We start from the raw sequence: 24,400 nt of genomic DNA, 5'->3' as shown, positions 1-24,400 counted from the left end.
TGGTCTGTATTACCACAACACAAAAATGCCATCGTTCCTATCTCCACACAAAAAAAAAATCAATAAAAAGAAAAATGAGTTTCCGGTTCAAAACAAAATGCAGGAATTGAATTTTACACATAGTAAAGAAATTTGATGTGTTGTATAAATAAGATACATGATGACTAAGGGATATAAATCACCTTGTGAGCCACATCTTTAGCTTGCTCGGTGTCTTTGGCGGTAATGAGCTGTTGTGCCCAATGTCATTTTTGTTTACTTTCCCTGTAAATAACGGCTCCTTGCTGTGTAACAGATATATGCCCCTGTTATGTTATAGATGTTATAAAATGCAAAGAAAGTGAAGAATATACAGAACATTTCTTGTGTAAGGTTTTCTGAAGAAACTGAAGACTTTTTAACACTCCCCAGTTTTAATGCTAGCTTCATCACTTCATGTAATTACGCGAGTCTGGTCTTTGGCCCAAATATATTTAAGAAATCTTTATGAATAAAAAAAGTTAATTGTGAGGAGGAAAAGTTTTGTTGTGATGTGAATTGTTTCTGGTTGTCTTCTGCAGAGTATGGAGAATGCTGACATGCCTTCGGTCACACTAATAATAGGTTGTGGTCTGTCCTGTTTGGCCCTCATCACTCTAGCAGTGGTCTACGCTGTGCTGTGGAGGTGCGTACCATCGATTTCAACTTGATCCCAGTGTTGTCCTGATAGGCTTTATAACGTGCAGCAACCCTAATTACAGCTGCACAACCTTTACTGATTGCATTGTGAAGTTATTTTCTGACTAAGGTAAGTGTTGAATGTTTCGAGGAGGTCTTGGGACATTGGTCATGAGTTGTACAGAAGTATTTTTAGGAGACAGTACAGGTTACTCTCAGTACCAGAGGTCTGACAGAATCAGGCTTTCATCTTATCGAGGTTCAGGCTCTCTCACTGACTATAAAATAGAGCTTCTATAGCGACCAGGCAAAGATTTACTTCCCCTCTCCAATTTTCTTCCCCCCCACCTGTCCTGAATTTTCCGATTGATGTTATTTTGAGCTGTTTAAAATAAACAAGAACACCAAGTGGATGCCCTAGGCTAAGAAATGGTTTCAGGGCTCCAAGAAACACTACAGTATTTCGCCCAAGTGACCGTTCTTTGTACTGTAAGAGTAGATAGTGAGTGTCAGCTGCCCGTTTCAACACGAGGGGTATCAGAGTCCAGACCGGATGCATTAGATAGCAGGAGAATTATCAGGATAATGGGTAATTTTTGAATGGGTGATAGTTAATTTTCCCCCTCTCTGTCCCATGACTGCTGAGGTGGACTGTAGCAACCCTGCTTCCATCACAGCGGAGGTCAGCTCCATGCAGACCTGGGATCGAACCTAGGTCCCTTCTGGTCTGTAGCCACAGCATGCAGTGGGTTTACCAACTGATCCCTCCGGGGAGCTGAGGCAAAAAGGGTTGTCCTCACAAAAATGGTTTGCCACAGCAACAGTTAGTGACAGTGAGACTGCAGTGAAATTCCTTAAACAAAAAGCTCTTATCTATAATATCAGTTGATTGATGTTGTATGGCAAATGATGTAATAATGGAGTCCTTTGTTTAGGACAATTAAGCAAAAACATTTAGAAGTCAATTTAGATAAATAAAAGCTGACTTGCCAGTTGGAGTGAAAATGCATCACTTAGTATTAAATGGTTTATTGTTGCATACGTATTACTGTGCAGCACAGTTACCTTTGTGTAAGAAAAAGTACAAATAATCACTTTAATCGCTTATGCCTGGTTCTTGTGAAACTGCTGTGTGCTTGTACCTCTTTGTGGTGTATTCTCAGTCATGGAACATTATATTATCTGAGTTAAATACAAAATTGCTAGTTACAAAATTAGGACTTTGTACCAGTTCTATTTTCGTGATGATTAATCTCGGAGATACGTACTAATCACCTTTCCTGGGCCATCCCAACTAAAAAGCAGGTCTCTGTTGTGTTCGTGCAGGTACATCCGATCGGAAAGGTCGATCATTCTGATCAACTTCTGCTTCTCCATCATCTCATCGAACATCCTCATCGTGGTTGGACAAACGCAGACTCGGAATAAGGTGCCAAAGTTAACCGTTTGCAGTCAGCGGTTTTTTTTTACACTTGAAAATGTCAGGCGTAGAACAGAAAATGGTTGCGTGGCCTCTGTGCTGTCAGCGTGGCCCCCCACAAGCCAAGTGATAGCACCAGTTAGATCTAAGGTCTCACAATGTCACTTGGTACTTTGCAGTGTGCTGTATCAATGGGGTGTACATCACTGTATCACTGGGCTGTAAAGCACGGGCTCCGCAGAAGCGAATACCTCTCAGGAGCTTGATTAACTTATGACTCAAAGAAATGTGGTCAGGGATTCGGGTTATATCAAAAAAGAATAGTATTACAATGGGGCATGTTATGTTTGAATGGAAGCAGTGCTGGTTTTTCATCAAGAGTTAACCAAAGATATTGGCTGTCCTTGTGACACCTCAGGTACGGCTAAAATGTGTCAAAGACTTCACTCATCATTGGTTAATGAGTGAACACGAGCTTCATTGTTGCCTTCCTTAGAACGATGTGTGCTACGTAGAAAACAAACTTGAGCTGCCAGACCATTGGGTTGATAAGTATGTTAAAAGCACTGGAGACAGTGCAGAGAAGAACCATGAGGTTGATTCCCAATGTTTGGGGTCTGAGTTACGAGGAAAGACTGGAGAGACTTGGGCCTTACAGCATAGAAAGGAGGGGGTTGAAATCGGACATGGGCAGGAATGCAAAACAGGCAGAAACGCATCTGCCGACTGTTATAGGACACGCCCGATATTCAGTTATAGTGAAGTCAGTGGAAGTGAAAATCAGACAGGGGGTCGAACGGGTGACCGTTGCGATACTGCCTGCTTTGTGTCCCCCTCCCAGCGGTGATACTGCCTGCATTGTGTCCCCCTCCCAGCGGTGACACTGCCTGCTTTGTGTCCCCCTCCCAGCGGAGATACTGCCTGCTTTGTGTCCCCCTCCCAGCGGTGATACTGCCTGCATTGTGTCCCCCTCCCAGCGGAGATACTGCCTGCATTGTGTCCCCCTCCCAGCGGTGATACTGCCTGCATTGTGTCCCCCTCCCGGTGGTGATACTGCCTGCATTGTGTCCCCCTCCCAGCGGTGATACTGCCTGCATTGTGTCCCCCTCCCAGCGGTGATACTGCCTGCTTTGTGTCCCCCTCCCAGCGGTGATACTGCCTGCATTGTGTCCCCCTCCCAGCGGAGATACTGCCTGCATTGTGTCCCCCTCCCGGTGGTGATACTGCCTGCATTGTGTCCCCCTCCCAGCGGTGATACTGCCTGCTTTGTGTCCCCCTCCCAGCGGTGATACTGCCTGCATTGTGTCCCCCTCCCAGTGGTGATACTGCCTGCATTGTGTCCCCCTCCCAGCGGAGATACTGCCTGCATTGTGTCCCCCTCCCAGCGGTGATACTGCCTGCTTTGTGTCCCCCTCCCAGCGGTGATACTGCCTGCATTGTGTCCCCCTCCCGGTGGTGATACTGCCTGCATTGTGTCCCCCTCCCAGCGGTGATACTGCCTGCATTGTGTCCCCCTCCCGGTGGTGATACTGCCTGCATTGTGTCCCCCTCCCAGTGGTGATACTGCCTGCATTGTGTCCCCCTCCCAGCGGAGATACTGCCTGCATTGTGTCCCCCTCCCGGTGGTGATACTGCCTGCATTGTGTCCCCCTCCCAGTGGTGATACTGCCTGCATTGTGTCCCCCTCCCAGCGGAGATACTGCCTGCTTTGTGTCCCCCTCCCGGTGGTGATACTGCCTGCATTGTGTCCCCCTCCCAGTGGTGATACTGCCTGCATTGTGTCCCCCTCCCAGCGGAGATACTGCCTGCATTGTGTCTCCCTCCCAGTGGTGATACTGCCTGCATTGTGTCCCCCTCCCAGTGGTGATACTGCCTGCATTGTGTCCCCCTCCCGGTGGTGATACTGCCTGCATTGTGTCCCCCTCCCAGCGGAGATACTGCCTGCATTGTGTCCCCCTCCCAGCGGAGATACTGCCTGCATTGTGTCCCCCTCCCAGTGGTGATACTGCCTGCTTTGTGTCCCCCTCCCAGTGGTGATACTGCCTGCATTGTGTCCCCCTCCCAGTGGTGATACTGCCTGCATTGTGTCCCCCTCCCGGTGGTGATACTGCCTGCATTGTGTCCCCCTCCCAGCGGTGATACTGCCTGCTTTGTGTCCCCCGCCCAGCGGTGACACTCCCTGCTTTGTGTCCCCCTCCCAGTGGTGATACTGCCTGCTTTGTGTCCCCCTCCCGGTGGTGATACTGCCTGCTTTGTGTCCCCCTCCCAGCGGTGATACTGCCTGCATTGTGTCCCCCGCCCAGCGGTGATACTGCCTGCTTTGTGTCCCCCTCCCGGTGGTGATACTGCCTGCTTTGTGTCCCCCTCCCAGCGGAGATACTGCCTGCATTGTGTCCCCCTCCCGGTGGTGATACTGCCTGCATTGTGTCCCCTCCCAGCGGAGATACTGCCTGCATTGTGTCCCCCTCCCGGTGGTGATACTGCCTGCATTGTGTCCCCCTCCCAGTGGTGATACTGCCTGCATTGTGTCCCCCTCCCAGTGGTGATACTGCCTGCATTGTGTCCCCCTCCCAGCGGTGATACTGCCTGCTTTGTGTCCCCCTCCCAGCGGTGATACTGCCTGCTTTGTGTCCCCCTCCCAGCGGTGATACTGCCTGCTTTGTGTCCCCCTCCCGGTGGTGATACTGCCTGCTTTGTGTCCCCCTCCCAGCGGAGATACTGCCTGCATTGTGTCCCCCTCCCAGCGGAGATACTGCCTGCTTTGTGTCCCCCTCCCAGCGGAGATACTGCCTGCTTTGTGTCCCCCTCCCAGCGGTGATACTGCCTGCTTTGTGTCCCCCTCCCAGCGGTGATACTGCCTGCTTTGTGTCCCCCTCCCAGCGGTGATACTGCCTGCTTTGCGTCCCCTGCCCAGTGGCGATACTGCCTGCTTTGCGTCCCCCGCCCAAGCGCAATTTCACGGCCACCCACCCCCACCCCCAAGTTGTCTAAGAGGTGATCTTTAGGTTTGATATCAGGAGATTAATTCTTCACACAGAGAGTGATCAATGTGTGGACTGGACTTCCACATAGAGTAGTGGAAGCAAAAACCCTGGAATCATTTAAGAAACCGTTGGATGTTTGGAGTATGAGTATCTCTCTGGGTGGATGAACCAAGATAGGCCGAATGAACTTCCTCATCTGTAATTATCTTGTGATCTTGTTGAAGATTTGGACTCAGTCATGTTTGGGTCTCCAGAGCTGCTGGATACGATACTTCTTATTGTGCAGAACAATTGGACTGAGTTACTGGAACATCACAGAAGCTCTTCCACCGCATGCAGGTTTAATCTCCATCATCAAAACAATAATGTCTCTATTTCCCATGGTTATTCAGGAAGGTCCATTGGATTAACATCACATCCAACTGGTCGTGTCATGTATCCTCCCGTTATTGCTTCCATATTGGTGACCCCCATGGAGATACTCAGAGCTGGAAGTCGAGGTTTATTAATCCAGTACTGGATGAGCAGAAGTTTCTTCCAAATAAATACTGGGAAGACCGAAGCCATTGTCTTTGGCCCCCACCACAAACTCCGTTCCCTAGCCACCGATTCCATCTAAGGCTGAACCGGACTGTTCACAACCTTGGTGTCCTCTTTGACCCTGAGCTGAACTTCCGACCACATATCCTCGCCATCTCCAAGACCGCCTACTTCCACCTCCATACTTTTGCCTGTCTCTGCCCCTGTCTCAGCCCATCTGCTAGTGAAACCCTCATCCATGCTTTTGTTACTTGAGTACTCTGAACTCAATTATTCCAATGCTCCCCTGGCCGGCCTCCCATTTTCCACCCTCCGTAAACTTCAGTTCATCCAAAGCACTGCAGTCCGTAACCTGACTCGCACCACGTCCTGTTCACCCATCACCCATATGCTCACTGACTGACATTGGCTCCCGATCCAGCAACGCTGGAATACTAATCCCTCCATGTTCAAATCCTTCCATGACCTCGCCCTTCCCTATCTCTGTAACCTTTCTCCAGCCCTGCAACCCTCTGAGACCTCTGCATTCCTCCAATTCAGGACTCTTGTGCATCCCCGATTTCCTTCGTCCCTCCATTGGTGGCCACGCCTTTAGCCGTCTAGGCCCTAAGATCTGGAATTCTCTCCCTAAACCTCCCTGCCTCGCTCCCTCTCCTCATTTGAGACGCTTCTTAAAGCCTACCTCTTTGACCGAGCTTTTGGTCACATATCCTAATATCTCATGTGGCTCGGTGTCAAATATTGTCTGATAATGCTCCTGTGAAGAGCCTTGGCAGTAAATAAGGAGAAACTGTTTCCAGTGGCAGAAAGATCAGTAACCAGAGGACACAGATTGAAAATACTTGGCAGAAGAACCAGAGACGAGTTGAGGAGAAATTGTTTTACACAGCGAGTTGTTATGATCTGGAATGCACTGCCTGAAAGAGTGGTGGAAGCAGATTCAATAATAACGTTCAAAGGGGAATTGGATAAATACTTGAATGGGAGAAAATTCCATGGGTTATGGGGAAAGAGCAGGCACAGGCAGGATGGGCCGAATGGCGGCCTCCTGTGCTGTAAGATTCTATGATTCTATTTCAAACAAAGAGTGAAGGAGGCAGTGGCAGAATATTCCACTGATGTCACAGTTGTGGCACTGCTTCAAGTAATGCTCGTGTCATCAATGAATTGACTGCACATATGCTTAACTTCCGACAGCTAGCAGAAATGCCAAAGGGACGGAAGTGAAGGCAAATTTACAAGTAACCGAGAGTCAAAACAGGCAGATGGATTTTTCTTTTGGTTTGGGGCCGGGGGTAGCTGTGATTCATCAAATGAAGCCTGTCAGTTATTGGAGAACATTACCTCATTGAACTTTCACTTTTTTTTAAAACCACATGTGATTGTCAACATGGACTACTTCCAGGCCAGGTCCAGCACGGTGTTGGAGTGTGTCCCCCTACTGTCTTCCAGTAATCAGCTTCGCGCCCCTTTTAAAAGTAAAGATTTTCACACCATATTTATGCTTAAGTTAAATTTGAATCCAGTGTCCAAATTCCAACACGGGGCGTCAAAGCCCAGTGCAGCTCTGACTGCACCGAGACCCAGTGTTCTGGTAGTGTTGGGCCAGGCTGGGTGGAGCACCTTGAACTGGCGAGATGCTGTATGAAAATGTCAACTACAAGATTATGCACATTGGGAGCTGCCTTTTGCCCACATACCTACCAGAGCAGGCACCACAATCGCCCGGGAAAACTCTGTGGGCAAGTAGTCGGCATAGCCGATAGATAAGTACAACAAACACTACCCGGATTATGCTGGCCGGGTGTACCGGACACTATGGAGGAAGAATTTTAACTCCTGGGCAGAAAACCAGCAGAACGCGCGGTAGTTGCTGTGAGAGGCCCCCCCCTGTCCATTATAACGCCCAGTCCTCATCTTAATGCAGTCACTGACATTTATTTAAAATTACAACAAACTATGCTGGAAAACATTCAGCAGGTCAGGCAGCATCTGTGGAGAGAGAGAAACAAGAGTTAACGTTTCAGGTCAAAGACCGTTCACCTGTTCCGATGAAAGGTCATCGACCTGAAACATTGGGGTCGATATTAACCCCTCCCCCCACACGATGGGGGTTAAGAATGAAAAATCACGCAACAAGGTCCCCAACCCGCTGCATACAAGCCCGTTGCCGTGGCGGGACATCTCATTATAATATTTAAATCAGGTTCCCATAGTGCAGTTGGGAGCCTGATATAAATTTAATGCTGGCCGGCCGTGTTTCCTGGGACTCCGGAAATCCAGCAGCAAAATGGAGATGGGAGCAGCCGGATCGAGCCGTCAAGTGCTTTTTCCCGGCAAGTTCCCCCCCCCCGCCAGCCCCTCAAGCAAACCTTCTGCCGATCGCATCTTCTTGTTGCCGCAATCGGCCGACACCCCCCTCCCCCTCCAAACCCGCGATCCCAAGCTTTCTGTCCCACGATCTGCCGACTCCCCCCTTCTACCCCTCAATCCGCTGACTCCCCCTTCTGCCCTGTGATCTTTGCAGACCCCCAACCTCACCTTCAACCCGTGATCTTTCGCTCCCTCCCGATTGAATATCCGACCCCACCCATTATGCCCCGCAATCTGTGCTGATTGCCGGGGGCCGTCACCACACTCCCCGGCTGCGGCCTTCTACCGCAGGCTTTCCCGCCCAGCAGACAGCCAGCCTTCAATCTGGCCGGCAGCCGGACGGGAAACGGAATTAAAAAACGATAAGGAGGTCCTGCCGTTAAATTCGACAGGAGCTCCGCACGCCCGGGATTTCCGGGTTGCCTGCCCCCCCCGCCCCAGCAAACATGTTCCCCTACTCGCTCCGTAATTATGGGAGCCGTTAACTCTGTTTCTCTCTCAGATGCTGCCTGACCTACTGAGTGTTTTCCAGCATATTCTGTTTTTTTTCAGATTTTCAGCATCCGCAGTATTTTGCTTTTGTTTTACTGACATTCATTTGTTTATTCAATATAATATAGTCTGTGCTGCCAGAACAGAACCTCGCTTGATGGGGAGTGCGGACTGGAGAATAGGGCACCCAGGCTGCTCTTCATTTTCCCGATCAGTACTCCTCTACGGTCAGTTCCTTGTCATCTGATCAACTTCAAGATATGAGGCCCAGCCTTTTGTTACCTCCAGACTCGACTATTCCAATGTTCTCCTGGCCGGCCTCCCATCTTCCACCCTCCATAAACTTGAGCTCATCTAAAACTCTGCTGCCCGTATCCTAACTCGCACCAAGTCCTATTTACCCTTCACCCCTGTGCTCGCTGACCTACATTGGCTCCCGGTCCGGGAATGCCTCGATTTTAAAATTCTCATCCTCGTGTTCAAATCCCTCCATGGCCTCGCCCCTCCTTATCTCTGTAACCCCCTCCAGCCCTACAACCCTCTGAGATCTCTGCGCTCCTCCAACTCTGGCCTCTTGAGTATCCCCCACTTCCATCCCTTCACCATTGGCTCCGTGCCTTCAGCTGCCTAGGCCCTAAGCTCTGGAATTCCCTCCATAAACCTCTCCGCCTCTCTACCTCTCTCTCCTCCTTTAAGACCCTCCTTAAAACCTACCTCATTGATCAAGATTTTGGGCATCTGTCCTAATGTCTCCTTATGTGGCTCGGTGTCAGTTTTTGTTTGATAATTGCTCCTGTGAAGCGCCTTGGGACGTTTTATTCCGTTAAAGGCGCTATATAAATGCGAGTTGTTGTTGTTGTGGCACACTCTTTTCCGCTGGCACAGTGGGTATACACACCACATGGTGCACTACTGAATCACACAGATCAGAAAGGTGTCATGTTCAGTTCCCAGTTTGCGCCGAGTGAACTGATCTCAACTGTCCTAACAGTAGGGGCTGACACAGAAGCTTGGCTACGGGTTTCCAAATGATAGTATTTGGGAACAAGAACCATGACTGACAGGCCTGTCACTTGCTTGAAATAACTGTGCTAATGAACCAGCTATCAAATTAAGGCAGCTGAACCTTCAGTCAGATCTCCCTATTAACAAATCATAACTTAAGCTTTAAATAGCGTTTGGACGTTGCCCTCGTTCCCATCCAGCTTCGCATTAGGCATCTACTGCTACGGCCTGCCATTACATCTCCTGCTTTAGATAGCAGCACGGATAGGCGTGGTCCCCAAAGGCGTCCATTTCTTCGGTCAGTTTTGCCCCTGTTGGGAAGTGTGCATGAGTGGACATTGGGTGAGGACAGAGTCAGACGTGGCTGTGATTCCCATCATGATCGAATAGCCTAAACTCATCGCCCAGGCTCACACATGGCAAACGGCCAGTTGGGTGCGATACAGACCAGCTGTGGGGACTGTACCCTCGTGTGAGCCAGCACCTCAGGAGAGAAAGGGGAAGACAATTGTAAAATAATACGTCATTATAAAAAAATTGCAGTTTACCAGATCTTACACAGACTTGGCAAGCACCAGATGCAGGCTATTTTTGAAAATTCAGTATTCAAAGGGCGAGATGCAATCCAAAAACATCTCTTTGAGTTAGTTATTGCCAGTTGGTTTCTGATATTTACAAATGAAAGTTACAGGGGATATGTCAGGCCAGCAGGGAGATAGGATAAATATCTCCAGCAGTGAGGTTGACTAGATAATTTACAAGTGGAGATATTTTTTCATATCAGTGCTGGCTTTGACATGTTCTATTCCTAATACTTGTGTGTTCTCAGCTGAACAAAATGAATTTGAATGAGTAATCTAATAGCTTTTTGCCCCTCAAAAGTCAAGGAAAACTGTTTTACAAAATTACGTTATCATTGTGTTGTCATACCTGTGGAAATAAAAATTGTCGCCACATGAAAATGAAAAAATAATTTCCTTTATACGTTTGGCAATGATTCACCCACTTTGTGAGCTATTTTCCCTCCTCCGTCCCTTTCTTGAATCTCCCCATGCAGTGGACCATCCGAGACTGAGAAGGAGAACAGATAACCTACTCCGCGGCCTCTGTCTGTTCTGCTGTATAATTGGCCACAGGGAGCTATGTGAGAAACAAGAAAAAAGAAAGAACTTGCATTTATATAGCGCCTTTCACGACCTCAGGATGTCCCAAAGTGCTTTACAGCCAGTGAAGTACTTTTGAAGTGTAGTCACTGTTATAATGTAGGAAACGTGGCAGCCAATTTGCACGCAGCAAGATCCCATAAACAGCAATGTGATTATGACCAGATAGTCTGTTTTTCGTGATGTCGGTTGAGGGTTGAATATTGGCCAGGACAACAAGGAGAACTCCCCTGCTCTTCTTCAAAATAGTGCCATGGGATCTTTTACGTCCAGCTGAGAGGGTGGACGGGACCTCGGTTTAACGTCTCATCTGAAAGACGGCACCTCCGACAGTGCAGCATTCCCTCAGTACTGCACTGGGAGTGCCGGCCTAGATTTTTGTGCTCGAGTCTCTGAAGTGGGACTTGAACCCACAACCTCTGATTCAGAGGCGAAAAGTGCTACCGACGGAGTGAGCAGCTCTCCCTCCAGTTTACCCTGTTTCGATGCGGGCAAGAGCCTAACTCGGCTTGGCTTCCTCACATAGCAACGCAGCTGACAGCAGTCATCTGCTACACCATGGTGCCACACTTGGCATCTACAATGCGCAATGCCACCAATTCATCCCTGGTACACCTCTATTCTCCCTCAGTAATTTGCATTATATCATAGAATCATAGAAAGTTACGGCACAGAAATGGGCCTTTCGGCCCATCGTGTCCATGCCGGCTGAGAAAGCTGTTCAATTTAATGCCACTTTCCAGCGCTTGGTCCGTAGCCCTGTAGGTTACGGCACTTCAAGTGCACATCCAAATACTTTATAAATGAGTTGAGGGTTTCTGCCTCTCCCACCCTCTCAGGCAGTGAGTTCCAGACCCCCACACCCTCTGGGTGAAAACATTTTTCCTCAGCTCCCCTCTAATCCTTCTACCAAATACTTTGAACCTATGCCCCCTGGTAACTGACCCCTCTGCTAAGGGAAATAGGTCCTTCCTATCCACTCTATCTAGTCCTATCATAATTTTATATACCTCAATTAAATCTCCCCTCAGCCTCCTTTGTTTCAAAGAAAACAACCCCAGCCTATCCAATCTTATCTCCTAGCTAAAATTCTCCAGCCTTGGCAACATCCTCATAAACCTCCTCTGTACCCTCTCTAGTGCAATCACATCTTTCCTGTAATGTGGTGACCAGAACTGTACGCAGTACTCAAGCTGTGGCCTAACTAATGTTTTATACAGTTCCAGCATAACCTCCCTGCTCTTATATTCTATACCTCAGCTAATAAAGGAAAGTGTCCCGAATGCCTTTTTAACCACCATATCTACCTGTCCTGCTACCTTCAGGGATCTGTGGGCATACACTCCAAGGTCCGTTTGTTCCTCTACACCTCTCATTATCCTCCTATTTATTGTGTACTCCCTTACTTTGTTTGCCCTCCCCAAATACATTACCTCACACTTCTCTGGATTGAATTCCATTTGCCATTTTTCCACCCACCTGACCAATCCATTGATATCTCTCTGCAGTCAACAGCTTTCCTCCTCACTATCAACCACATGGCCAATTTTTGATCAAGCCCCCCACATTCAAGTCCAAATCATTAATATATACCACAAAAAGCAAGGGACCTAGTACTGAGCCTTAGCGGAACCCCACTGGAAACAGCCTTCCAGTTGCAAAAACACCCGCCAACCATCACCCTTTGTTTCCTGTCACTGAGCCAATTTTGGGTCCAACTAACCACTTTCCCTTGGATCCCATGGACTTGTACTTTTTTGACCAGTCTGCCATGTGAGACCTTCTCAAAAGCCTTGCTAAAATCCATGTACACTACATCAAATGAGTTACCCTCTTCGACCTTCCTTGTTACTGCCTCAAAAATTTTAATCAAGTAGGCAGACACGACCTTCCCACAACAAATCCATGTTGACTGTCCTTGATTAATCCGTGTCTTCCTAAATGACGGTTTATATTGTCTCTCAGAATTGATTCCAATAATTTGCCCAGCACCGAGGTTAGACTGACTGGCCTGTAATTACTAGGTCTATCCTCATTTTCCTCATTACCAAGCGGGTGTGGGCGTGGAGTGGGAGAGATCCTTCTCAGTATTCAGACAAAAAAAAACAAAGGAGATCTTCGCTTTTATGGTGATTGATGTTAGGTCCACAACCTGGACTTTCACGCTTCTTCTGAAATTCAGAACACGGCTAAACATGATGGAACACTGGCACAGGGGTCCAGTAAACTAAAAATGAACCTAAGTAGAATGAAAGACTTGCATTCATATAAAGCCTTTCACGGCCTTAGGACATCTCAAAGTGTAATTCAGCCAATGAAGTACTTTTTGAAGTGCAGTCACTGTTGTAATGTAGGAAACGCGGTAGCCAATTTGCGCACAGCAAGGGCCCACAAACAGCAACAAGATAATGGCCAAATAATCTTTTTTAGTGATGTTGGTTGAGGGATAAATATTGACCAGAAACTGAGGAGAGCCCCCCTGCTCTTCTTCAAAATAGTGCCATGGGATCTTTTATGTCCACCTGAGAGGGTAGACGGGGCCTCGGTTTAAACTGATCCAGAAGACGGCACCTCCGACAGTGCAGCACTCCCTCAGCACTGCACTAAAGTGTCAGTCTAGATTATGTGCTCAAGTCTCTTGAGTGGGACCTGAACCCAGAACCTTCTGACTCAGAAGCAGGAGTACTGAAGGTGAAAAGACCGTTCGACCCATCAAGCTTGTTCCTTGCACTGAAATGTATAATCTGCGGTCCCATGGTCCCAAGAGCAACTAGAGATCACAATTAATTACTACAATATTTTTTAAAGAAAGGACCAACCCATTTATTCCCCCGAGGGAACGTTTTGCAATGTTGCTTCCTGCACCTTGCAAAGATCAATTGAGCAAGTTGGGAGAATATTTGTCTCACCTTACATTCCACGTTCTTCCTCGGCATGTAGACAACAACAACAACTTGCATTTATATAGCGCCTTTAACATTGTAAAATGTCCCAAGGCGCTTCATAGGAGCGTAAGCCACATGAGATATTAGGACAGGTGACCAAAAGCTTGGTCAAAGAGGTAGGTGTTAAGGAGCATCTTAAAGGTGACGAGAGAGGTAGCGAGGCGGAGCAGTTTAGGGAGGGAATCCCGGAGCTTAGGGCCCAGGCAGCTGAAGGCACGGCCACCAGTGGTGGAGCGATGAAAATCGGGAATGCACGAGAGGCCAGAAATGGGGGAGCGCAGAGATCTCTGAGGGTTGTCAGGCTGGAGGAGCTTACAGAGATAGGGAGGGGCGAGGCCATGGAGGGATTTGAAAACAAGGATGAGAATTTTAAAACCATGGAGATGGCTTAAAGGTGCCCAGTTGCATCAGTAACACTCGTATATCGGATGATCCAGTGACGTTACAGATTGTAATCAGCCTTAGACCCTACATTATCCACAGCTAACACAGACATAAATCTGTTTCCAGAAAGAACATTCAATCAGGCTTCAGTAGTCATAAAATATAAATATTACTGTCTGTAGAGTATTTATAACTGGGCTTGATATCCACTGAAATTCATTCACTTGTGAGAATGTGCCATTATCAGTGTAAAGTCTATAATCCTAAAATAATCTCCAACTGGAAACTCATTTGTACCTTGCCTTAATTTTTCTGGGGGGAAACATTTTGTGCTCATCAAGTGAGTCATGGAAAATGTGTTCAGCACCAAGGTCAAGTGGGTCAGTTGCTAAGAAATAGCCTGGCAATACACAGCTATAACCCCAATCTCAGAACACATCTCTTACTGCAACAGTGTGTTCCTTGCATTTCTCACACGAGCCATCCTTACCATCACGTATGTGACAAGGCCAGTTTTGTGACAGTTAGTTCTGAATGATGAGAATTCTTCATGCTGCACTCCTTTGCTGGCCTAAGACTAGCCACACTTGTTGCAATTACACTCCTTGCACGTGGCTGGGAGAGGAGACCTTTGTCCATCAGTCTGCACTACATTTAAATGTAGTTCTCATCAAAGTGAACAGACAGCCTCATTTACATGTATTAAGGTACAGGGAGCAGCAGAGATAAGACCACTCGAAAGTTGTTCTTATCTCTATGACCCCTCCCTCCCCCAAGCACCTTTTGACCGTTTTCTTGGCTGAAATCCTGTTCTGTGTGGCACTTAACTTTCGCAATGTGTCTCAAAAGCAAACCAAAGATTGTAATTAACTATTACAATTTTTTTAAAGAAAGGACCAACATATTGAACATCCTGTTTTGCTTATTGTAACCCGGCAGGAGCTGAGGTGAACAGTTACTTGGTTTGGTAGACTCCGCGATCGGCCTGACTGAAGGAGTGGACTGCAGCCATGATCATTTTGAATGGCGGAGCAGGCCCAACGGGCCGAATGGCCTACTCTTGCTCCTATTTTCTATGTTTCTACGCTTTCTTGTGTTCCTTTCACAACAGCTTCCGACTGACAGTGTACTTTCGGTGAATGTTCAGTAATCTGACTCAAATCCTTTCATGTTTTCCCCCTTTCCTCATGGACATTCCTTCACCGCGTACACACGTTTCTGCTTCCGGTTCCGATATACTTAACCCTACAGTTGCCTCCGTCTAAGTCCATTCGCCATTCCTTTGCTCATTTACTTAATTAGCCCACCTCCCCTTGATTAGGTATTTTCTTATTCAGTTTGCTGGAGAAATCGAGTGCAGGGGTACATCTGAGTACCTTTCAATCTCAGAAGCCCGAATCTCAGAGCAGGATATCTGAATTGACAATATTGTAGCATAATAATAAAAAAAAATTAATAGTAATTGTGAGCTTGAAGGTAGGTGTATATTTGAGGATGTTATGCTGCTAATTGCTGTATCAATCTCAAACAATCCGTGTGCCTTGTCAAATCCCCCATGTTCCTATGTTTCAGTGCTCATTGTGACCTAATTATGAGAATCCTCCCACAGCTAAAATTGTCATACGTCAGCCATTCTTTCTCACAAAGTCTACAAATGTCACCGATATTCCTTCTTGTATACTTATATTTTGTCATGTAACCATTCTTGCACATGCACAGGGGAATTTGATAACTTTAGCAAATATTCTAATTTGTAACTATTCAGTTCACTTGCATTTACAAAACCCTGCTGAGGTAAACCAGTTTCAGCTAAAGTGTGTTACTGCAAACTTGTAGTGACATACATCCTGAATAATTTTTAGCAACCCATCAAACTTTTACGTGAATATTCCCAATGCTGCTGTGTTAACATTCTTTGTACCAAGAAAGGTTTTTAATGTTTGCACCGTGAGCAATGTGTGGTTCTTTCATGTTACAGCCAACTACGAGTGCGACGCTGTCCTTCACTTCAAAAATATAGCTGTGCCTAAAGCAGCAGCCTTGCTGGAACGTAATTGGTAATTAAGGTCTGTCTGCAAATGATGTAACATCACAGCTGAGCGGTGTTTTACTTTTGGGGACTTTTTTTCCTTTAACAATACAAGAATACCTGCTCCTGTACCTATGTTCCCGTCGATAGATTTTTGTTTCATGAGGATGTCAAGTAATATGGAGTGAGGGCAGATAAATCGAGTTGAGATACAGATCAGTCATGATCTAATAGAATGGTGGAACAGGCTCGAGAGGCTGCTCCTATTTACAATCTGCAGTTTGCCATAGAAAATCTAAACTGCATTGCAGAAAAGGTCAGCAATTCCCAAATACAAAAGTGTTATCCTTCCAACACAAATAGAAGGGACAATCCAATCATGTGTTTGCAATGAAGGCACTAGTATATCCTTACTCCTGTCATCATGTAGAAAGCAGAACATGTCTTTCTTTTTCTACAAAAGCAGTTTAAAGGATTTTTTTCCCCTTCTGAGTAGAAAAGACAGAACATTTAATCCATAGATAATGGGGTCGAGATTGGTCTTGGACGATCGCCTAAAACAGGTGGTAGGCCCCTCACATGTGCTAATCAGGGGCCTAATGGCTGTTTTTCTGGCCCTTCTGAGAAATTGGGTTGCCCTGAGCGGAGCAGGTGTTTTAATTCTGTTTTTAAATTCACGTGGAGCCAGAAGGAGCAAGAATGCCTCTTCTGGCCCCGCAGCACTCCTGCCAGCTGCCATCCCGCCCCTCCTGCTTTCCTTCCCCCCCTCCCTCCCCCCAACCCCGGCACTTAACTGAGGGCCGCTACCGACGAGACAGGCAGCCCAAAATTCATCTGCTGAAATGGGCGAGCTACCCATGAAGGTGTTCCAGGCACTCCCAGGCACCTGAACGGTTGAAATGAGGCCCGGGGCCCTCACGGTTAGGGGGCACATCGCCTGGGCAGCGCCCATTCTGGGAAATCGGGCCCAAGCGAAGTTCTACTCCAATAAACTCTCACAGCACTCAGAATAGCACAATGATAAATTGGGAGAAATTGCACAAAAGGTCATTCTCCAACCTATGTGCTGCAGAACATTTTGGGGAGATGTTTAAGGTTGTGGCATTTATGAAAGGAATTGATCGGTAGATGCGGAGCGTTCACCTGAGTTGAAGCAGAAGAGGGGAAGACGATTGTCAACGCAAGAAACCACAAACTGAATAAGAAACTTTTCGAAGACTGAAGTTTCCTTCCCAATCCCATTCACAATCAAAGCAGGAAATTTTACTCCAAACTTAATTATTTGCATCTGGTGCAGTGTATCTTTACTTTTGTTGGTATACTTAAAACAGAATTGGTCAGATTACTAAATCAATAGGGAGCAGAAGGATAGAAGATTCATGTAAAGACTGGAAGAAAGTAAAAAAATATACTGTGTGGATTCTGAATGAGGGCTTAAATGACGGGATAAATGTTCTTATCGTATTTCTACATTTTCTGCAGTTTCACCTGATTTCCTCAGGGAAAAATTCCACTTGTTTACTTTGCCCAGAAGTTTTAACCTGTGGTTATTCACCTCCCTTTACAGGTTACATAAGTTGGGTAGAGCCTGCGATATGGGAAGTTCGTTTCACGGCCTGTTGAAAGAACAGCTCAGTGGATCAAATAGGCTCTTTTTTTGTTCAATGCTTAATTTCTAAGATACTTTCTTGCATTCTTAGTTATTCAGAAATTTGCTAACATTGCTTTTTGGTAATTAAGGTTTCAGTTAAGAATGTTCTGTTCTCGTTATGTTTATTTTATAGCTGTATTTATTATTATTTGTGTTTTACTCTATTTGCATTTTAGCATTTAAAATTGTTCTCTCAGTTTAGTTCTTTCTGCACCAATCTCTATTGAGAGGCCAAATAGGCAGAGTATAGACACCACTGTGTCAGCCAATGAGTTGGAGTTGGAGGCGGGGCGGGGCTTCCGGCAGGACTCACATCAAACAGTCTATTTTACTGAAAATAAAGTCTATTTATTCAGCAAACCGAGTGTATTTAAACACGCACTACAGCAAACAGTCTACAGAGTCTATTTAAAAAGAATCTCTACAAACTACAGCAAACAGAACTCATAAGAACAGAAGAAATAGGAGTAGGAGTGGGCCATATGGCCCCTCGAGCCTGCTTTGCCATTCAATAAGATCATGGCTGATCTTCGACCTCAACTCCACTTTCCCGCCGGATCCCCATATCCCTTGATTCCCCTGGAGTCCAAAAATCTATCTATCTCAGCCTTGAATATAAACGACTGAGCATCTGGGTAGAGAATTCCAAAGATTCACAACCCTCTGAGTGAAGAAATACCTCTTCATCTCAGTCTTAAATGGCCGACCCCTTATCCTGTGACTATGCCCCCTAGCTCTAGACTCTTCAGCCAGGGGAAACAACCCCTCAGCATTACCATGTCAAGCCCCCTCAGAATCTTGAGGGGGCTTGACAAGCCCCCTCATCTTCAATGAGATCACCTTTCATTATTCTAAATTCCAGCGAGTATCGGCCCATTCTACTCAACCTCTCCTCATAGGACAACCCTCTCATCCCAGGAATTAATCTAGTGAACCTTTGTTGCACCACCTCTTAGGCAAGTATATCCTTCCTTAGACAAGGAGACCAAAACTATACACTGTACTCCAGGTGTGGTCTCATCAAAGCCCTGTACAATTGTAATAAGTCTTCCTTACTCTTGTACTCCAACTCCTTGCAATAAAGGCCAACATGCCATTTGCTTTCCTAATTGCCTGCTGTACTTGCATGCTAACTTTTTGTATTTCTTGTATGAGGACACCCAAATCTCTCTGAATACCAACATTTAGTAGTTTCTCATTTAAAAATATTCTGTTTTTCTATTCTTGACTGAAATTACAGCAACTTCTTCCGATAAAAGCAGGGCGATTTCTCCAGCAAATTGCAGTGAGTGGAGGATAGTTACATATAAACTATGTGCGTAAAATCAATTCCAGTCACTTAAAGTAGTGCTGTCTCCAGGCATGATTGACGGGGAAATTACCCAATCTCCATTCTGGCCGGGAATAGTGGTGTCACTATGTGCAGCCGAACTTACAGATAACACAGACACCCCACGGAATTATGTTGGCTAATGTCACAAGAAGTTTATTTTTGGGAAGCCATTGATTTGTTTTTCATGTATTTGTACAGTACATATTTTCTTATTCTGAGATGCCAATGTTTCATAAGAGCATAAGAGGCAACATTCAATAAGAGATTAAAGCATTGTTTCATGTTTGAGGTTAAAGCAGCAGTGTGCTACAGTACTTGGTGATGGTGGGAAGACCCAACATTCCTGCAGTGAAGTCTGTACAGTCAACGATAGTGGCAGGAACAAGTCACAGATTCTAGGGCTGGTTCTGGATTTGGATGTTCCCAGCAGGCAACAGGCCTGCAACTCCTGATTTCATGTCTATTAAAATGAATGCACAGAAAATCAGGGGCGGTAGGCCAGCGATCGCCTGTCCTGTGCTCCCTATGAGTGCTACTCCTTGCACCCGCCCAATGAATCAGACCTGTGTATTCAGAACTTGGATTTTGCTTGACTTATTCAATGAAATACCATTTGCTGCACAACTAAACCAGCTAGCTAATGCAGTAACTTAAGGCATTAAGTTACCTTCAGACACTTGGGTCCTACTCCCTGGGATTCGGTTCCTAAACCTCTCCACTTCTCTTCCGCCTTTAAAAACTTCCTCAAACCCCATCTCTTCAACGAAGCTTTTGGTGACCCCGCCTAACCTCGTCCTTCAACAACAACAGCAACGTACATTTATACAGCGCCTTTAACCTAGTAAAACATCCCAAGGGGCTTCACAGGAGCGTTATCAAACAAAATTTGACACCCAGCCACATGAGGCGATTTTAGGACAGGAAGCTTGGTCAAAGAGGTAGGTTTTAAGGCGGCTCTTAAAGGAGGGAAGAGAGGCGGAGAGGTTTGGGGAGCTAATTCCAGAGCTTAGGGCCTGGGCAGCTGAAGGCACGGCCGCCAATGGTGGAGCGATCAAAATCGGGGATGTGCAAGAGGCCAGAATTGGAGGAGCGCAGAGATCTCGGAGGGTTGTAGGAGGTTACAGAGATAGGCAGGGGCGAGGCCATGGAGAGATTTGAAGACAGTGATGAGAATTTCCTTAACTTGTTCATTTAAATGTGTTAATGGCTGCAGTAAAATAGCCCAGAAAGGAATTTTATGCAAGTGTGTTAAGCAGAGGGAGTTAAACCCTATAATGGTGAAGATCCGACTGTGCTGTCATTGTTTTTCTAAATTGTTATTTTCACTTTCCACAAGAACTTTTAAATCATAATAACTGATCTCACATGCTAAAAAGTGATGCCTGAAGTGTGACAGCTAAAGTGTGACAGGAAGGGAGTGTGATGCTTACAGGAAGTGCATCCAATATGCAAGACCTTTAATTTATTATAGATATATATGGTAAAAGACTAACCAATATCCTGATGTGACAAATAAACAATTTGTCTTTTTTTTTGATTCTCCCTGTATTCCTGTATTTTACCACTTATTTATTCCTTGAGAGTAAGGAGTTAAGTGAAGTCTCTTCATCTGAAGCAATCCTGATCAATTCCATGGGGATATGCAAATGTTCTTGCAATCGTCTTCACAAAATGTGCTGTACGCGTGTTACCATAGCAACTGAGTCGATCCTGGCTCTTTTTGCTTTAAGACACGAGGGGAGCAGTTAGAAGCAGTTGTTTTATTTGTGAGTCAAGTTTGAACATTTGATTTTGCCAAATGGTTAGATTCTGTAAACCTGATCCTGAGGGAGCAGTCTCAAGGCGGGCCTATGAAGCTGTGATCGCATTGCAGTTTTGAGCCTGGTTTACAGGGATGGGATGAAAAAATCCAACTGTCTGAAGACATGTCGATGGAATTTTAGTTTCTTTTGTGCATGTTGCTGGTCAAGGCTGCAAGCCCACTAATTCCAAATGTAATAACATGAAAACAAGAAACGGCGGGATTAGAAGGGATTTTCAGAATTACTGTCCAACAGCTTTGGGGAAGGTTATTATATCTCGTTGAACTGATGGCGATTAAACATTAGGACACCTTACCTTTATCTCTCTGCTTTTTAATCGAGAAGCCAAAGATGAAAAGCCAAGACCCATAGATCAGGACATCACTGAGGTTGAAACGAGGAAGAGATAATCTATATCGGGAAGTAATGGCTGGATAATGAGACGCTTGGGTTTTAAACTCCTCGCGATTGTAGGTGGAAAGGAAGAGAAGGAATTTCACAGTTTTGAAGCCTGCGGGAGTATGGTGTCCGAGTCGCAGCTGGTGAGGTCAACAAAGTGAGGTTACAGGGAACAGGAAGACTATGTAGGACTGCATATTTGGAGCTTAGAAGCGGCGAACAAATAAGTTGAGTTTGGAGTGGGCACCTTTTATAGTTGGAGCACAGAGCAGCTTCACGGGTGCTGCAGCCACTGACCTGGTTCTTCAGATTGAACTTGGTGGTAGTAGTGGGATAAACTCGTTGGACTAGAAATTGGATTGCGGCGCACTCGTTTTACAGGCGTAAAACAAACACCTAAGGGTCCACTGTGGTGGGCGGCGTGCACGTGCTCATTCTGCGCTGGAAGTCCACCGCCCGCCATATTGGTAAAGGCTCCTGCATGGGCATCAAGGGCGCGCACCTGTAACAGGCAATAGGCCCTTTGCACATGCAAATAGGAGGCAGGTGCTTAGCAGCCAAACCAGCGGTCCTTAAAGGTAAATTTTAGTTTTTATACTTACCTTTTTGTGGAGCCGGGAAGAGCAAAAAATTTGCAGGCCACTGCTGGCCTCCTCCCCTCCTCCCCCCCGCCTCCCCCCCCCGCCAGACTTTTGCTGCGAGCTTGGCTGTCACCTGGGCCTCCCAGGACCAGCGAGCTGCCTCCGGAGCCGCGTTTGGTGATTGCAGATTGCCGGCTATAAACAAATGAGGCCGGCGGAGCAATTTCCTGTGGCCCTGCCACTGGCCTCTTTAGACCCATGCAGCTCGCGTAGCACCAGGATTGCACGATCCAGTGCCTAGGCCGTTGTAGCTGTGCTGTAGCTTTTGACAAGGTGGCACACGTTGAGATCTTGTGAAGGCAACAGAAACTCAATGACAAATTTACAACTGTCACTCTCGTGGAATGAGCAATGTTGAGCGATGTGAAGGAAGAAACATAACTTGGTGGGGGAGGGGGTTGCAATTTCCAGCGTGAATGGGGTGATAGGCACATTAAAATGTAGAAAGAAAATCTTTCTTCCATTGGCCACCCAAGGCCCACCCGAGTCAAATTTCGAAATGGGTGGCCAGCGCTCCTGCTTGAAACAGGTGACCAGGGGGGTCCTGCGCTGGTTGTAGGACCACCAGAGCCACTTATGTGTACCGATGGGCAGAGCATTCACCGTACACACTCCACCCAGTGGCGCTGAGCAGCTAACCAGCGGTGTTTAAAGGGCCGCTGCAGGCAGGTCAAAAATATGTATGTTCCAGGTTTAAAAGCGAGTTTTGTGGGGTTGGGAAGAGTGTTAATGTTACTCCTAATCCCCCAAATATTGACCCCCGTGATGCCTAACATCGGTGCCACACCGCCACCCCCTCCCCCCCGCCCCAAGACCGCTCCCCTCCCTTTCACCGACCCACAGTGGCAGGGCTGCATGCTGGACCACTGCATTTTCTTCCCTCTCCAATCAGCGAGCAGCTCACTGACAGTAGCGAAAAGAGGCCCCATCATGAAAAGTGGTCAGGCCTCGGACTGATTCCATTGGCTGCCTCCCAAGTGACGGAATTGGTGACCTGAAAATCTCCCCAATGTGCCGGTAATTTATTGCATTTAATTTCGACCCCATATCTTCTCCATCACCAAGAGCGCCTACTTCCACCTCCATAACATTGCTCGTCTTCGCCCCTGTCTCAGCCCGCCATCTGCTGGAACCCTAATGCGTGCTTTTGTTGCCTCCAGACTCAACTGCTCCGATACTCTCCTGGCCGGCCTCCCACCTTCCACCCTCCATCATCTTAAACTCATCCAAAACTCTGCTGCCCATATCCTAACTTGAACCGAATCCCGTTCACCCATCAGCTTTGTGCTCGCTGACCTACATTGGCTCCTGGTCCAGCAACACCTCGATGTAAAAAATGTAATCCTCCTATTCAAATCCCTCCATGGCCTTGCCCCTTGCTATCTCTGTAACCACTTCCAGCCTTAGAATCCTCCAAGAATGGAGAGGATATGGGGTCGGAGGCTCAGCTCAGGGTCAAGTAGGACAGCAGGGTTGCCAGCGGTCTAGTTCTGCCTCAAACAGTGGACAGGGAGGGGGATGGAGTCGGTGGCTAGGGAACGGAGTTTGTGGCTAGGTGTTAATTGTATCCAAATGATTTATAACAATTAGTGTTAATTGTATTCAGGTGGTGCGTATCAATTGGGGACTCTCTTGTATCCATTTATATGAGAGCTTATCTAGGGTGTGGGGTGGGTGATGTTGATCTCTGTGAATAAAGGCTTGGAAGCAACTGAAGACCAGGCTCTAGTATTCTATCCTTTACCACCTGGCTATCCAGTTTATTAAATTAGGGACCGAAGACAATGGCTTCAGTGTGGAAGCACAAGTGAGGAGTTTGCTATGTCCCATCAGTGTAACGATCACCCAGAACTTTACACAATAACTACGGTGTACATTGCACCAGTGAAAACTATGAGGGGGGCTAGAATTATAGAGCACATGAGTTCCAGCAGCTCCTCCCGTATAAACTGATTAGTACAGGATAGTTTAGGTATAGTCAGTGATGGGAGAGATTAATGGGCTTTAAACTGAACACTTTGAAATACTCATTAAGGAAAAAATGTTCCAATAAGGGCTATAAACAAACAACATAGTTTAATATAAAGCATCCGCCATGTATAGCGATCAAATCGCGTTAGCACCAGCACACCCGTTATAAGCGATGGGGACTGCATCGTAAAAGTTCTCCCCGGTGTCCTGGCCAACATTTATCCTTCAACCAACATCATTAAAACAGATTATCTGGTCATTATCACGTTGCTGTTTATGGGAGCTTGCTGTGTGCAAATTAACTGCCACATTTCTCTACATTACAATAGTGACTATACCTCAAGAGTACTTCACTGGCTGTAAAGCGCTTTGGGGTGACCTATATAAATACAAATTCTTTCTTTCCCTCCTACCTTCCTTCCTTTCTTTCTTTCTTCCTTTCCCCTTCCTTCCTTTCCCCTTCCTTCCTTTCCCCTTCCTTCTTCCCCTCACTCCCCCCCTTTCCCCTTCCTTCTCCCCCTCCCTCTCTTCCCTTCCCCTTTCTTTCCCCTTCCTTCCTTTTTCTTTCTTTCTTTCTTGCTTGCTTGCTTCCATCCTTCCTCCCTGTCTAT

General features: G+C 46.6%; 1 protein-coding gene across 4 annotated transcripts in view; it reads left to right on the top strand.

The window, feature by feature from the left end:
* The window catches only part of LOC137321595 (adhesion G protein-coupled receptor B3-like), a 261,507-nt gene that overhangs the window by 121,112 nt on the left and 115,995 nt on the right, over positions 1 to 24,400 (top strand). For all 4 annotated transcript variants that reach the window (XM_067984040.1, XM_067984039.1, XM_067984038.1 and 1 more), the window contains 2 exons: positions 561 to 664; positions 1,984 to 2,086. In XM_067984040.1, coding sequence (XP_067840141.1) covers positions 564 to 664; positions 1,984 to 2,086 — 204 coding nt within the window. In that variant the 5' untranslated portion in view covers positions 561 to 563. The remainder of the gene's footprint in view (positions 1 to 560; positions 665 to 1,983; positions 2,087 to 24,400) is intronic.

The sequence above is a fragment of the Heptranchias perlo genome, chromosome 5, assembly GCF_035084215.1.
Source record: "Heptranchias perlo isolate sHepPer1 chromosome 5, sHepPer1.hap1, whole genome shotgun sequence".
NCBI lineage: Eukaryota > Metazoa > Chordata > Chondrichthyes > Hexanchiformes > Hexanchidae > Heptranchias > Heptranchias perlo.
This window is presented reverse-complemented; position numbering and strand designations above follow the sequence as displayed.